Raw genomic sequence first — 17,504 nt, 5'->3', positions numbered from 1 at the left:
AAAAGTTTGAACACAGGTACCCTGTTTGGGTGGATAATGCTTCCCCCAGAAGATATGGATTATTAAAATAAAATTCCAGTGCCAGTCAAGGCATAAACTGGTGGGCGGGGGTGGGGAGAGAGGCCCCAAAACAACACAATCTGCTGCCATTGCTTTGGTTGCCACGATAATTAACACAAAAAACATTTTGTTTGTGGAACTGGCCTGAAAACATTTTCCCTCGTGGCTGGTATTCAGAGTGCTAGAAGATGCAATTCAGGCCACTGGAGGAGAAAAATCATTAATGGTATTACTCAACAGTGTACCCAGAATGCTATAGTATCTACTTGCTAGGCAAAATGTATCCAACTGGTACAATAGAAACATGAAGATTATCCGGGTAACCAACTGCTTTCTGATTACATCTGAGGTCTGCTCTACAGGAGGAAATTCATGCCAGGTACTGTAACCTTGGTCAAATATTACTGTTGTTTTGTTAAGTGGACATTTTATCAAACTGCCTTCTAAATAATTTTGTTTAAGCCTATATATTAGTGTTGTTCACTGCTTTGGCAGAAATGCTCTTTATGTAGTGGGCAACAGTTTGTTATACAGAGCCTCATAACCAGTCGAAGTCTAAGAACACTTTAACTGTTGAGTGCTCAGCATTTACATCAACCCTCTGATATCCAAGACTCAGCAAGCAGTATCACAGAATGGAGGACAGAAAGATTGTAACAGCTGTAAGACAGGAAGAGTGCGGTAAAATGCTGTCCTCTAAACATGACATGATTGTTACACTCAGGACTCAGTGTACACAAGATGAAGCCAACAACATCAGTCAACACCCCAGCAAGCAGGCACTAATTAGACTCAGTGGATCCCCATTCCACAAGAAAAAGACAATACAGGAATGTAGGAGGAAGACACACTGAGGTGTCTAGAGAAAGGAGAGGGGAGCTGGGGCAAATATAATGAATTGTATACATCATGAAACTGTCAAAAGTAAATTTTTTTAATGAAAGTATTGAGGGCTGAATGTTGATATTCCATGGAAATGGATACAAGGAGCTACATTTACAAAAGAATTTAAGTTAAAAATTTACAAAAGAAAATAAATTCATGTTCACCAATGGACAGAACAGAAAGAGATACAACAGAAACATGAGAGTTCAAGTATGCTATAGACCAAATGCACCTAACAGACATTTATAGAGTTATCTCAATCTACTGCGGAATATATATTCTGCTCATCAGCACACAGAACACTCACCCGAGATAGCCCATAATATATTAGGGCAAAAACACTTCTCAACAAATCTGAAAAATACAAAATTATATGTTTTCTCTGACATTCTCTGAAATTGTCATGAATTTCTTTAGGGAAGAACTACAGGAATTATATGAATACACAAAAATTAAAGAACATGTAACCCAAACCTTCTAGTTCCAAAAACTTCAACCTATTGATGAACCAGAAAAAAGCAGAACTTAAACTTAGAAGGTTGAAAGAAATAAAGATGATTTTAAAAAAGAATGTAAAAATAGTAAAAAGATTCACAAATCAAATAGTTTAAAATATAAATAAAATCTCATGTGAACTAAAGAAAATAGAAAATCTCAATAAATGAAAAGAGATGAAAAATGTGCTATTATAAGTGATACCACATAAATACCAATGATCATTGGGAACCATTATGAATTACTATATGCAAAAAACCCTAAACACATAAAAGCCATGTGTAATAAACTGACAGCAAGAAACAAAATTGACTTAAAATGAGATTAGACCTCTTTCACTAGTCAGAAAAATCAATTCAAAATGGATAAAGAATTTACCATACAAAACTATGATCATATAAGAAAATATAGGATAATTGCTTTGGGATACTAATACAGATAAAGATTTTTGGTATGTGACTTCAAATACAAAAAAATGGGACTACATCTTTATAAAAACAATCAATACAGTAAAGAGGCAGCCTACAAAAGATTTACAAACTATTAATCTAATAAGGGATTAATATTTAGATAGACTTGTCCCTTGAGCCAAGATATTTGGAGCAGGTCTGCTGACAGCAATAGACACTATTTCACAAAAGAAAAAAAAAGTATTTCCAATTATAGATACAATATGCAACACAAGACAAAACAATAAGACAATATATAGCCATAAACATTTATCTGAAAATAATTTAAGATAGAGAAAAACTCAAAAATGGCTTAAAATGGCAGGTAATATAGACACAAGTAGACTTTAAAAATATATCAAGATTACAGACTCTTTTAATAAAGTACACTTTTTCTCCTTTTTCTCTTTTTATTCAATAGGCAAGTAAATAAAAAAAAAATTAGCTGGATGTGGTAGCACACTGTTAAATAACCAACTGCAACGGACAAGGCCGGAAAATTTAAAGTTCAAGTTGTTTGGTTCCATTTTAGCACTGGTATAGCCTAGCACAACTCAATCATTAACTATTAGAAATTCTCAATCATAATGCTGGAGAGATGACTCAGCTGTTAAGAGCATATACTGCTCTTGCAGAGGACCTAGCACCCAAAATAGGCCCCATTCACAACCACCAGTGACTCCCAGTCCAGAGGATCCGGTACGTTTTCTGGCTCCCCTGGACATTGCACTCACAACCATCAACTTACACACAGGCACACACAAATACACATGATTACATATATAATTCCCAATAATCAATCTTATAACTCCAAATATATTGAAAAAGTATTTTCCAAAGGAACATACACAAGTAATGATAGTTTTACAGAAATATTCTACTGAACTTTTTCAAGGAACAAATTCACTCATCATATTCCAATTGATATGAATTTGCCCAATGGTTTTTGTTTTTCCTTTGCTGTTCTTTAGTTTATTTGTTGCTGCTGCTGTTTTTATGAAATCTATATTTCCCTTACTGGCCTGGAACTTGCTACCTAGACCAGGCTGGTTTAGAACTGAGACATCATACCTCTCAAAAGTACCGGTAGATTAAAGACATATCATACCCTTGTTAAGAATAATGAAAAGAACAAGGTCAACTTTCTTCTCAAAAGTACAGGAAAAAAAATCTTTACAGTGTTTTTGGGAGACAGGTCCTATGCTTGTGTAGTGCACACCATTATCTAGAGCTTTATCTATTTCTACTAGGAAGTTTCTGTAGCTACTCACGTGAGCAACTAAATAGGTCAAGGCAACCACAGTGTAACTACCATGTAACTATTTTCCAGGCAAAGCATAACTAGCTTTATGAAGCTTGCTACAGAATTTGCTACTTGCTGGAAACATACTGAACCTTAGCCAGAATTACTCAATTGCATTATGCCAGCCACTACCCTTGAAAATGTGGGCAAACAAAAAAGTAGCTAGTGAGTATCTCTGCCTCCAAGAGAGACCCGCCTGCCTCCTGAGTGCTGGATTAAAAGGAGTGTACCACTACAGCTGAAATAGAATGAAAAGTTTAGAATGAAACTTCTAAAACAGGGCCGTGATGGCGCACACCTTTAATCTCAGCACTCAGGAGGCAGAGGCAGAGGGATCTCCATGAGTTCAAGGCTTGCCTGGTCTACAGAGTGGGTTCCAGGACAGTTAGGGCTACACAGAGAAACTCTGTCTTGAAAAACCAAAAGAAATAAAACTTCTAGAATCTAAATGCGTTCATTGTTTTTCAAACAACAAAACTCCACTAGGAAAATGCCTCTCCATAAAATTAAATAAATTAATTAGAAATAAAAATTAAAGACAATTTAAGAATTTTGTTTTCTAATCCTGTGTGTGTTGGGGGTGGGAGTATCTGTGTGAGTGAATGTGCACGTGCGTGCGAGGGCTTGACAACCTGAATCTGGAGTTACAGGCACCAAACATGGGTTCTGGGGACCAAACTCTGGTCCTTTTGGAAGAGCTGCTCTTAACTACTGAGCCATTTTCTATGGCAATATTTGGACTTTAAGTGCCTTATGGGAAACATTTCCAATTTACTATCTTGGCCATACCTATAGTTGTAGGGCACCAGGTAGGATCTGGGAGGGCTTGGGGTAGAAGAAAGACTATGATAAAACTCTACTGTATGAAAAAAAGTAAAGTCAATAAAAAAATGGTCATTTCTGTTTTTCAAATAACTTATCCTCCAGACACTGTCCTCAGATATCAAAACGTAATTTTTTAAATGAGTTTGTTAGACCAAGACAATATTAATCATTATTAAAATTTCAGTAACTATGATTTCAAAGAAAAAAAGAAATAAAAATATTCAGGCTGCAATCCCAGAGCTGCTCATTCACACTGTATCTTTTAAGCTTCACAGTGCCATGTCAAATGCTTTGTTCACTTTTCTTTCTTTCATTCTATGTAAAATACTTCAAAATCGTTCAAAACCGACTAAAGAATTATTTTGAAAGTTATGTTCCTGTATATATAAAGCTACCATTTGTTAAGGACATTTCATTCCTTCAATCACTTAAGGAAAAAAGTTTTAACAGGCAGGAAAAGCTCTAGCTTGATTTCTTTTCTAAAAGCTTTTTGCCCTTGTGTATATAATCACTTGAACAGAAAATAAAATGGAATGAGAATTACACAGATCCTCAAAAAGGAGAAAACTACTGAGGACAGTTTGAACATTCCTACTGAAAATAAGAATCCAGAAATGCAGCTGGGCATGATGGCACATCTCTATAATCCTAGCACTTGAGAGTTGGAGATGTCAGTCCTACACAACAAGGTATCTCAAAAAAAAAGGGGGGGGGGAGCGGACAAGAAAGTAGAATGATTTACCATATTGTTACTGACAGGTTATGTACATAGTATACAAAAACATGAATGAATTATATCCTCAAAATACCTTGTTACACATTCATAAATACAGAAAACTCAAAAGAAAAGAAAAACAAACACTATTGCACTCAGTTTGCAACAGAATTAACTGTAGTTTAGTAAGAAGGATGTCTTCATAGGCAAGAATAAAGCTAAGTTATAGTTAGTTGGTGAAGAATAGCTAACAACTAACAGATTAGATATATTAAGTTTTTTTTAATATATTAACTCAAGTTCTTATTTCCTGTAAATGGCACAAAGTTCCATATTATTTTTCTTTTATGTAGTCTGACAACCCTGATCTTTAATCAGAGAAGAGATGTTAATGAACTTTAATCAGAGAAGGGATGTTAATGAACTTGTGTTAGCAGAAAAATATGCCACTACAATGAAGACTAGCCAAACAGTAGTAACTTTCATTTTTTGTTCTGCATTTGGTATTGCTTAAAATCAAACCCAGGTCTTTGTACATGGCAGGTAAGCACTTCAACCACTGAGTTATATACTCAGCCCTAGAAACACTAGCTTTAAGACTTAACACTTTAATAAAATAAACAACAGTAAAATTAACAAATATTTAGAATAATCCATTCAGTTGGTAATATAACAAACTTTTGGGAATATGTAAGGTAATATAAAAAGAGTCATATTAAAGTATTCAACACTTACATTTGCTATTTCAAGAATGTTGTTTGGCTCAAAGGTTAAGCCTGTTAAATTCAATTTTATATTGCTAATTTTCACTAATGGGCTCTCTATCAATTATATCAGAATGTAGAAAATTAGCTGTTCTGAAGGTTCTAAACAACATAAGAATTATTCTTATTAAAGACAATTATAAATGGGGTGAAAAGTATTAATTTCTTAATGAATCTAAGCTTATAAAAATGATAAACATTCCATAAGTTTTCAATCAAGAGGTATAGGCCTGCCCCTTCATCCTACTTCTAGCTAAATGACTGTTTTAACTACGTAAGATTTAACACATAGAAAACAAAATGAAGCTGGAAGTGGTGGCTCACATCTGTAATTCCAGTATTTGGGGTGGGCTGACACAGAGTGAATATGGAGAACTCAAGGTTAGCTGTGTTACAGAGTAGAAAACATTACCTCCAAAACAGGGACGAGAAATGGGGAGGGATGGGGGAAGTGGGGAGGAAGAATAGACAGGAGAATAAAATGTCTCAACCACTACCTTTCTAATGCCTTCATATATTCCTCCTCACAGTCTCAAAGTCATACCAAAACTGACCTATATTTTAACAAAACGATTTTTAAAACATTATAATACTTCAATACAAGTATTAACATTTTCTTCTTTGTAAGTCACTCACCTGTTAAACCTAGAGTTTGTAGCTGGAAGAGCCGGCCAAGTTCATAAGGCAAAACCCGTAAATAATTGTCATTTAAAAGCAATTCCCTGTTTAAAAAAAAAAATTAAAGGTTTCAGTATAATGTAACATGCCTTATTAATACATGTAGATTTGTCATTCTTAGCTTTCTTCTAACACATCATGAGTGATGGTTACATTCATGGCATTTCTTCATGTTAATCCCAAAATGCTGTATACTACTATTAACGTGCTACAATTACTAAATATTTCTATGACTTACTCATTCTGTAGCACAGATTAAATTCAGAGGCATATGAACTGCACATCAATCTCAGGCTCACTCAAGTTTTTCTTTCATCTACAATGTCTAGAAGATGCCAGTCAGAGTGACAGATGTTATTAGTATCAAAAACCTGTAAGATTCTGAACCAAGCTAATTTACAGATGGATTTTAGTTTGTTGTGGGTTTTTTTTTTTGAAACAGGGTTTTCTATGTGTAAATTTGGCTATCATGAAACTTGTTCTATAGATCAGGCTGGCCTTGAACTCACAAAGATCCGCCTGTCTCTGCCTCCCACACACTGACACTAAATATGTGTATGCATGGCCACCACCCAGCGTGAAGAAAGGAGATTAAAGGTATGTGCCGGCATCACCCAGCATGAAAAAAGTAAATTGTTAAGCAAACTTGAGGATTAAACTACAAATTAGTAGCCAATTGCCTACATCAACTATTGTAATTAAATCATGTCAAAAATACTATAAGAAAAAAAATTTGAAAAATATAAAGAAATACAGAACAAGGCAGTATATTGCAGAAGCTAATGATAATTAAATAGAAAACATAAAAAGGGGCAGGCAAGATGGCTGAATATGGAAAGATATTTGATGTCAAGCCTGACAACCTAAGCTTGATCCACAAGACCTGTAGGAGGGATAAACTCCCACAAAGTTGTCCTTTGACCTCCACATGCAAGCTGTGGACATGTGCAAACTGACATACATGAACAAATACGTTACAAAATAAAAAGGCAAAATATTAAAAAACAATGTACTCTGGAAAACAATCATTAATATAGAATATATGTACTTAAAGCACAAACAGAACAGACAGGAACAAATCAATAAAGAAAAATGAAGAGAACACAGAGAAGAGCTAAGTTTGTAACTATAATGCCTTCATTATAAAGGAAAAAAACTAAGCATTCATATAATCAGTTAGGGAGTAGCAAAAGAACAAATAAATAACATATTGTTAATAATTTTAAACATGAAAGAGCAACTTAAAAAAACAATTATTACTACAGTCTGGATGTAAAAAAAAATAAATACACACCAAAACCAACAGAAACAGTAACAACAATAAAACCATTACTCAATAGATGAGATAAAAAGTAACTAATGACTGGGCAACATTTAATAATGTTTTCTCCTGTAAGAAACATCCCAAATGTAGTGGCACATGTCTGCAGTCCCCAGACTTGGGACCAGAGCAGAAATGCTGCAAACTGAGGCCAATTGGGGCACCACAGCAAGACCCGGACTCAAGAAGAGAAGTCTTAAAGATTCTTGAACTATAAATTCATTTTTATCAAGTTTTTAGGTTTCATCAAAAAATTGTAATATAAAATATAAACATGTATTTTCTAACAGAATTTTGTTTCTAAAAGTTTCATTTATAAGCAAATCATATTTTTCTGAAGTTTTTCTGATTGGTCTTACTAGACTTGACTCTAACTAAGAAAGACCTTCCCCTACCTCAAGTCTGTCAAAAGAAACTAGTAGCAAGAACCTACAATGCCTAGGAAAAGAAAGATTAAATTCCTATCTTTTGATCTTCACAGACATGGAAATCCTACCATAAAATAACATCCCATAACTTTCTTATTTGGTAAATTGTAATTTTATATAATGAATCATATCTTTAATGTTTCCTCACCTGAGAGACACCATGTTTCCTAGTTCTGCTGGTAAACTTCTGAGTTTATTGGATGACAGATCCAGGTAAACCAGATTATGAAGCTTGGCAATATCAGGTGGAATGCGAGCAAGGTTATTGTCATTTAGGTGCAGCGCTGTCAAGTGTGTCAGTGACCAAAGTGATGTACTTAAGCTCCGCACTCTACCTAAAAGGCAAAATACTAAAGCATAAACTCTAGACTCAATACAAAAGTTGAATCCCAAGAACTGGTAAGTACTAGAAAAGATGGCAAATACTCACAGGTATATTATCTTTGACATTAACTTTATATCTGAAGCTATGATTGCTACAACATCTAGCCTCCTTTCATTTAACTCCATTTTCAAGTCACCCTTTTTCAAGGAATAGAGAGAGGGAAGGAAGAAACAGAGCAAGAGACAGATAAACAGCAAAACAAAGACAGAGAGAGAATGAGAGTGACTGATGTTGACTGAAACCTCTCCCAAAGCCAGGTCTGAAGGATAAAACAAGGCTGAATTGAGCTCTGGTGATAGAATAGGCATCAGCTTTCATTTTATTAAACAGTCCTAACAGTCTTCACACACTCCATTGACCTAGATTGGTCAGCAAATTTTAAATAAACAATGAATTTTAGAACCGACCTTAGATTAGCCATCAGGAAAATCATTGTATCCTCAAAGAAAACATCTTTCCCAGGTTTCTGATGTTAAGTTAGAAATTAACAACCATAGTTTAAAATTTTACATTAAGGGAAACATTTTCAAGGAAATAAGTTTCACATCAATGCCTATGAACAACTGGGCATAAAGCATGCACTAAATAAGACCTGCTTTAGAGTTCAGATTTTTACCAGCAATACAGGTCTGAACAAATCACCTAGCCTCGGGGTTTAAAAAATGGGATGTTATCTTATCTCCTCAGTTGTTCAATGTTTTGTTTTATGATGGAGTCCTCTAATGTAACCCCAAATGGCCTCTAACTTGCTATCTTTGTAGCTGAGAATGGACCTTAAACTTCTTAATCTTCTTGCCTCTGTGTCCCAAGTGACAGGATTACACGCCTGTGCACCATACTCAGTTTATTTGGTAGTGGGAACTGATCCTAATTCAAGGGTTTATGAATGCTAGGCAAACACTCTACCAGCTGAGACACATCCCAGGCCAAATAAAGAATAACTTATATAGATTATTTCATAAATTTTAAAAGCAAAGCAATCATCTTTAAGATTTGTTTTGCTTTTAGTTAAGTGAGTATATGTGTTTGTGTGGCTATGTGCCCATGGCTACAGGTGCTTTCAGAGGCCAGAGTTGTTAGGTTCCCCAGGAGCTGAAGTTAGAGGCGCTTGTAAGCCACCTGATGTGGGTGCTGGGAACCAAACTTGTGTCCTTTAGAAGAGGACTATGTGCTCTTAATAGCCAAGCCATCTCACCAGACTCATAAAGTAATAATTATATTTATCACTTTCAAAAAAGATTTAGATGAGAGATGGCAACAGAATACAGAGTACACAAACTCTCGAAGGGAAAAATGTTATTTTTATATAATTAAACCCAATGTTTATTTCTATTCTACCACAAACTCTTTCCTATTTATTCAAATATAAAGTATCAACTAGGATTTTACATCATTTTAGTGCAAAAACAAAGTATTCAATGCTGAGGCTATGAGTAAAAGAAAAAGTTGTTAATTTAGGATTTAACACAGATCTTGGGAAGGAGTTTGCTTCTCAAAGGACTGACATTTTAGGTTGATAAACTGAAGGAGGACCCTGGGTATTTACTGGGTAAAAGCCAACTTTTGGCTTCTTATATGTACTGATAAGTACTTATATGGCTTGGGGTTCTTATATGTATTTTGCTTAAATTCCCTAACATTAGAGTCTCATAGTCGACGGCATATATAGCACAAGAAAGAAGCCAACACTGATACAGTAATAGTAACTAAACTCAGGCTTTATTTGGAATTTACCAGTTTTTGTATCTTTTGGTTCTTTAATTCAATTCAGGTTATTTTAAATATGTCTCTTTAACCCTTCTCTGACTTAAGGTACTTTCTGTCTTTTTGTTGTTTTTCACAATCTTGATAACTGTGAAGTGTATCAGTTGGGTATTTTATATAATGTCTTTCAGTTTTAATTTGACGTTTTTCTCATTTTCAGACTCGGTTTTGTAAATGGACGCTACTCATTCACTTACTGGCCGCCCAGACCCAAATAATCACACAAAAACTGAATTAATTACAACACTGGCCAATGGCTTAGGCATATTTCTAGCTAGCTCTTACGTCTTAAATTAACCCATTTCTATTAATCAGTGTATCACCACGAGGCTGTAGCTTCCTAGTAAGGTTCTAGTCATCCCTCTTGTTCGGCAGCTACATGGTGTTTCTCTGACTCTGCCTACTCTCTCTATATATCTGTTCGGATTTCCCACCTGGCTTTACTCTAAGTCATTGGCAGAAACAGCTTTATTCATCAACCAATAAAAGCAACACATATGCAGAAGGACATCCCACATCAGGGGTGACAATTTTTCAAATCATATTCTACTTCAACTAATTCTGAACATGCCCTATTCACAACTAGCAGGTATTGCTACACAGAGTTCAGAGTTCCTTCTTTGCCAGCACTGAGATAACAGAAGGATGGCAAAAATTTTAATTTGCAAAAACTTACTCTAGAAAAGCCAACACAAAATTTATTATATTATAGAACCTAATCTCAAAAGAAAGGGAAAGTATCTAGAAAGATCAAAAAAACACTAAGTACACCTCAGGATTCTTACATGTTTCCAATTAGTTCATTCAGTTTAAAGACAACCAAGAGCCTATAAATAAAGCAATACTCTTGCCAATTATTGCTATTATATCTCACACAAAATGCTGCAGATTCCACTCACCCGAGATTTCTAATTCTGCCCAGTGAGATTTCTTCCCATTGGCTACCTCCTCTGCTGACATGATGGTATAAATTCTGCGAGGATCTGGAGGATCATATTTTTCCTTTGGCATCCCTATTAGTCTGTGGGAAAAAAAAAATATTATAGTTAGGGCTGGCAAGAGTGCCTACTGCAAAATCTTAATGATAAGAGTTCAAGCCCAGAAACCCATGGTAGAAGGAGACCACTAACTTTGGAAAGTTGTCATCTGGCACCCCCCGCCCCCAACACACACACACACACACACAGCTTTTTTAAAGTTACGATTATTATTATTATAATGATTTGAGGAAATTAGTCAAAATTAAAATATAGTACCAAAAAAAGAAAACGTGCTAAGCTTTCTTTTTCTCTCCTTTCCTGTTTCCTGCTTGCAAATCTTAAGAATCTGGCTGCAGCCTCTGGTGAACCTCCCCATCCTCAAAAGGTATAAGAAAAATCCCCCTTCTCTGTCAAGTGGGCTCTTATTCTCTTCAGAGATATCCCCACACTTCTCTGGTGCTGTGGCTGGAACTCACCTCAAAGCCTCCACCATGCTTTTTCCCTCTGTCCATGGCATTATAATAACTCTTCTAAGAAATGTCTTACCATCCCTCCACACCCAGTAATCTGTCTTGGTGTACTCTTTAACCAAACCACCAAGCTAGTTAAATCATCTTATACTACAATGTTCTCACTTGAAGAAAAACACTAGAGTACTAGGCTTTGAGAAACTCTTTTAACAGATGCCTATGGGGAAAATGCAAATAGACTGCAGAAAACACTGTTGCTCCCCAATTCCCTTCTGCTGTGTCAAGCTGCACTGCTTTCCTAGAAAAGCTGATCTTACAACTAGTTTCCTTAATAGAACTCCAAATAGTCTAAGAGTTATGTAATTCTATCCCTCCATTTGAGTAATACTCAGATATCTCAAGACTAATAGCATATGATTTTTTCCTTGACACTGGCATTAGTTAAGACAATGCTCAAGACTCATTCTGTTTGTAAGAAGTAGGATCCTCTTTCCTGCTGATCATAAACAAGAGTATAGCCCAGATAGTTCCACATAGCCACCCAACGACAAGCAAAGCTGACCTCATAAGGCAGTCTAAAAAACAGACAAAAGGCAGATTTCTCAATAAATCACACGTGCAGCACCCACAAACAGTATGCTTTCCTGACTACTGCAAGCTAAGTTTTTCTTCTGTTACTTGCCATCAACACATCCTAATAGGTAAATACATATCTGTTCTTCTGAAGCAATTACTGCCACTCCCTTTTGCTCTTAAAAGTACTAGATAAATTATAGAACCATGCCAACTAAAACAAAAATGTGGACTGACTTCATAATGACAGCACAATCACCGATAGTGACGAAATCAATCATTAACCACTTCTAATGTGCTAAGTATGAAGCAGATGACAAAAAGCCCTGATAATAACTTTATTCAAGGCGTCCAATACAAAACTTACTGCTTTGATAGCAGACAGAAAATCCACTTCAGATCAAACAACAGCAAATGAAAACGTCACGAGTCTAATTAAGAATCTATATGTTATCCTTATCACAAATTACATATAGTTAGTTGATTTAATTTTTTATTTTGTCAGTAACCTGGCACATGACATGTAAGATCCCCACCACTAGACTGCATTCTCAGCTCTACAGTTGATTCTCTGCTCATTTTTCTTTGTTCTTTCTCACATATGCCCTTAAACCAAGTATTCAAATCTGTGCCTATTTCTAAGTTAAGAATAGTATTCCAAATATAAGAGTTACTTTTAGGAGGTGTAAAATTTTTGCATATCAAAAATAAAGCATAGTATAGTATTCCATCCTGCACCAAGAAATCAAAGCTAGCTTTATAAGACCACAATCAAAATTTCTTATGTCAGTTTTCCTTCTACTTAAAGGAGTAGAGGGCAAGCTTTCTTCATTGGTTATTTATCCCCAGTCTCCAGGTGAACTCTACAATTCTAATTTCAGCATATTATGTTATTTGGAGCTACAATGTTAAGGTAGGAAAAAAAAAATCCGTCTTGTCAAGAGAACAGAATCTCTAGCCTAACATTCCAGTTGGGCTAAGTCAATCACCTGACCACACCTACAAAGACAGGCTCAACTTAAGCCATGCTGAAAAGATAGATAGATGCAATAAACTTTCTTTAAATGAGATACTAGACTCTCCCTAGAATTCCTGCTCCCTGCCCCTTGCAGTCACTATAAGCTACCATGAAGTTTGACCAGTTTGCCTACTTTCCTGAGGCCTGAGTTAGAAAGGTACAATTTTTCTACTTTCTTTTCTTTCTCTTTCTTTTGGGTATGGCCCAGAATGTAAATATGCTTTCCTAATACTTTGGATTTCCTTACTCTTTTCCTAAAATTCCCCTCCCTGCCACGTGGCTGCTTGGTACATATCTGGCCTCCATGGTGTGACTTCTTTTCTTCCCTTCCCTGCACCTACTGAGGATTTACAGCTTGCCATCCTGAGATGATGTTTCTTTCTTTTTTAAACAAATTATTTATTTATTATGAATACAGTATTCTGCCTGCATGTATCCCTGCAGGCCAGAAGATGGCACCAAATCTCACTGCAGATGGTTGTGAGCCACCATGTGGTTGCTGGGGATTGAAAGCAGGACCTCTGGAAGAGCAGGCAAAGCTCTTAACCATTGAGCCATCTCTCCAGCCCAGATGTTTTTTTCTTTAAATTCTAATAAAAATGCCTTGCGCTTCCCTTTAAGTTCATTCCTAATTTTTTTTATTACTGACACCAAGAATCCAAGGGGCGGTCCTGATGTTCTCTGAATCATCTGGTAACCCAGTTGGAAACCCAATTCTAATAATAATAATAATAATAATAATAATAATAATAGCTATTTCCTATAAATGTTGCATAATTACTTATAAAGCACAAAGAATATAAGAATTTTTCATAGAGATAAATTTGATTTCTACCACATTTGGCTTATTTTAAATATTTCTTATATTTTTTAGAAAATAAAAGCTTTATTTTATTACACATGTAAATTCTGTGGGCATTATTCCATTCTAAGATCATATACAGTATTAAGCAAAGCAAATAGAACTACATTCAAACGCATGATACATAATCCTTACATACAATAAGGATGGATGAAAAACATGTTTCATTAATGTTTTATCATTTTTATAAAACTTAACAAGAAGGGATTATGATAGATGTTATTTATATATTGTGTTAGGTTTTTTTTTTTTTTAACAACTTGGAGAAACTAGATACGGTCATCTGAAAAGAGGACACCTCAGTTGAGAAAATACCTCAACTTGGTTTTGTGACCTTGACAGAAACCTAGACATATGTAGGATGAGGAAATCTTAATCGAGAAAATGCCTCTTTAAGACTGTCCTATAAGCAAGCTTGAAGGACATTTTCTTAATGACTGATGTGGAAAGATCCAGCCATCATGAGTGATTCTCTCTTACAAGAGCTAATTACTATCAAATTAAGCACACAGAAAAGTATCTCAGTAAATTCACGGTGGTACAATCTGGAAAATGTACAGCAAACACAATCCTATATTACCAAGTCCTTTTCTTTAGATAACCCTAGAAATAATAACATCTCTAGATGCTCTAGATGCTCTTATAAACAAAGTCAACCATAAATTATATAGAGACCCAAAATAAGACAAACTGCAGGAGTGCCTGTAAAGGCATGACGTATCCTACGGAACTGCAAGAGTGCCTGTAAAGGCATGACATGTCCTACAGAACTGCAGGAGTGCCTGTAAATGCATGACGTATCCTACAGAACTGCAGGAGTGCCTGTAAAGGCATGACGTATCCTACAGAACTGCAGGAGTGCCTCTTAAAGGTATGACATATACAGAACTACTTTTGGCCCAACGTCTTCAAACAAAAAAGGGACCAAAAACCTGAAGCAACATAACAATTTATACAAATTCCTCCTATTTTCCTTCCATTTTCAGTCTTTGTCTCAGACCAGACATAAATCAATGACTTAAATAATACTTCACATTTTTTTTTTTTGTATGTGTGTGTAGACAATTACCTATAGCAGGTGTGGTCTCAGCACTCAAGAGACAGGCAAGCGGATCTCTGTACTTCAAAGCTACACACAGAGTTTGGTCAAGGCAAGGCCACATAATAACACCCTGCCTTAAAACAAAACAATCTCATATATAAACTAAGAAAATTATACTGCACCTAAAAAAAAGAAACAGGGGGGCTAGAGAGATGGCTCAGCGGTTAGGAGCATTGCCTGCTCTTCCAAAGGTCCTCAGTTCAATTCCTAGCAACCACATGGTGGCTCACAACCATATGTAATGAGGTCTGGTGTCCTCTTCTGGCCTGCAGGCATATGTGCAGACAGAATATTGTATACATAATAAATATATAAAAAAAAAGAAACAGTAATTTAAATTACTGTTTGTTTCAATTCCTAGAGAACAGTATAAAAACTGAAAGTTTGGGCTGGAGAGATGGCTCAGTGATTAAGAGCACTGACTACTCTTCCAGAGGACCCTGGTTCAATTCCCAGCACAGACATGGCAGCTCACAACTGTCTGTAACTCCACTTCCAATAGACCCAACACCCATAACAAAACACAAATATATATAATAAAAGCTTTTAAAAAATTAAAAAGAAAAAAGCTGAAAGTTTAACTAATAAACCGTTTCATCACTTTAGTTTTCTGATAAAATATCTTAAGTTAAACCCTGAATATAAAATATGAAAGTCTAAAAATAATCAGTAATAATTGTCCCATATTTTTGAAATGAACCAAATTATAAAATGTTCCAGTGTTAGATGAAAACAGTAATATATGAAGAGTTAATAAAATTAATATTACTTTTCTGAGAACCAAAGTCAAGAACATAGGAAAGCATTATCTAAATCTGTTAGTCTCCACTAGAAAGAGTAGTGTAAAACAGAAAACTTTCAATAATCAAACTGTCCAGGATAACATTCAAAAAGCACAAAGGAAAATGTTCCACATTTGCTTATGAAAAGATTCTAAAGAAAGGTAGATTCAATGCTGATTCACAATCATCCAAAACAACACTTAAACAAAAGGATCAAACCTTTGGGGGAGCGAAAATGGGGCATGATTAATTTCTCACCAAAATATCCATTCTACTCATACAAACCCCTATCAATAGGCAGTGCTTTGTGCAAAAAGAAAAAAAAAAGGAAAACTTGAATAGTTCCTTCTAAAATAAATGGTTAAAAGAATAAACAACTTGAGAACTTACAAAGGCTCTGAGTCAAGAATGTTCCCATGCTATGGCCCAAAGTAAAAACATGCTGGCCACTGAAAGAGAAACTTGTATCTTATCAGAAGAAATTAAATTTATTTGTTCATTTCCTACAAACGCCCCAGAACCTTTTTCAATTTCTGTTTTCTTGGCTCTACAAAAGCAACAAAGCGCACAAAATATAATGTTCTTCCAAATTTTAGACCTAGATAATAAACTAGTAAAAGGTCACAGAGGAGCAAATGTCTAGTTCTGTTATTAAAAACTACACTTTTGTTCCATTAGCTAGTACAAAACAGTAGCAGTATACACATTTAATATACTAGGAATAACAGGTAGTTGTAGAGTCAAGGAATGGTATTTGCTATCAATTTTTGAAACTTAATTACACAAAATCCATATCCAGTATTACAACCGAAAAAATGCTCAATATGTTTTCTAGATCCATCCATTTGACTGCAAATTTCAAGATGTCGTTATTTTTTTCTGCTGTGTAGTACTCCATTCTTTGGTTGAGGGGCATTTAGGTTGTTTCCAGGTTCAAGCTATGACAAACAATGCTGCTATAAACATAGTTAAGCACATGTCCTTAGGGACGATTGAGCATCTTTTGGGTATATACTCAAAAGTGGTATTGTTAGGTCTTTATTGGTTCCTAATTTTCTGAGAAATCACCATACTGATATTCAAAAGGGCTGTACCAGCTTGCACTTCCACCAGCAATGCTGGAGTGTTCCCTTTACACCACCATCCTCTCCAGCATAATTTGTCTTCAGTGTTTTTGATCTTGGCCATTCTCAGAGTTATTCTGACTTGCATTTCTCTGAAGGCTAAGGATGTTGAACATTTCCTTAAGTGTCTTGCAGCTATTTTAGATTCCTCTGTCGGAAGCAGATCCAGACCAAGTGACTTAATTACTAGCTGAAGATTTGCTCTCTTTCCAATCAGTACTAATCCCAAATGACTTTCCTAGTTTTGAAAACTGAGGATCACACTATCTTGAAACTCTTAGCTTCTGAACCCAATTTTATTAAGATAAAGAAAGATGGGGTTTATAAGTTAGAAGACATGACTAAATGCCCAGCACATGCCTAGATGGATCTGTATGTGCTCTCATGTTTCTTTTCACTAACATTATGAATTACATATTAACTGATAGTTTACAGGTAAGGAAATTGATATACAGAAATGCTGAGAAACATTCAATACTCCACAGATGATGAGTAAGCTGAATTTCTTTTTTTTAAGTTCC

At 35.4% G+C, this 17,504-nt stretch overlaps 1 protein-coding gene across 4 annotated transcripts in view; it reads right to left on the bottom strand.

The window, feature by feature from the left end:
- The window catches only part of Cnot6l (CCR4-NOT transcription complex subunit 6 like), a 75,913-nt gene that overhangs the window by 43,387 nt on the left and 15,022 nt on the right, over positions 1-17,504 (bottom strand). For all 4 annotated transcript variants that reach the window (XM_041671191.1, XM_041671190.1, XM_041671193.1 and 1 more), the window contains exons 2-4: positions 10,972-11,093; positions 8,072-8,258; positions 6,133-6,218 (exon numbers count right to left, since the gene is read on the bottom strand). In XM_041671191.1, coding sequence (XP_041527125.1) covers positions 6,133-6,218; positions 8,072-8,258; positions 10,972-11,083 — 385 coding nt within the window. In that variant the 5' untranslated portion in view covers positions 11,084-11,093. The remainder of the gene's footprint in view (positions 1-6,132; positions 6,219-8,071; positions 8,259-10,971; positions 11,094-17,504) is intronic.

The sequence above is a fragment of the Microtus oregoni genome, unplaced genomic scaffold, assembly GCF_018167655.1.
Source record: "Microtus oregoni isolate MIOR12 unplaced genomic scaffold, Mior012 000021F_ref0000039, whole genome shotgun sequence".
Classification (NCBI taxonomy): domain Eukaryota; kingdom Metazoa; phylum Chordata; class Mammalia; order Rodentia; family Cricetidae; genus Microtus; species Microtus oregoni.
Note: the sequence above shows the minus strand (reverse complement) of the source record. Positions and strands in the feature narration are given on the sequence as shown.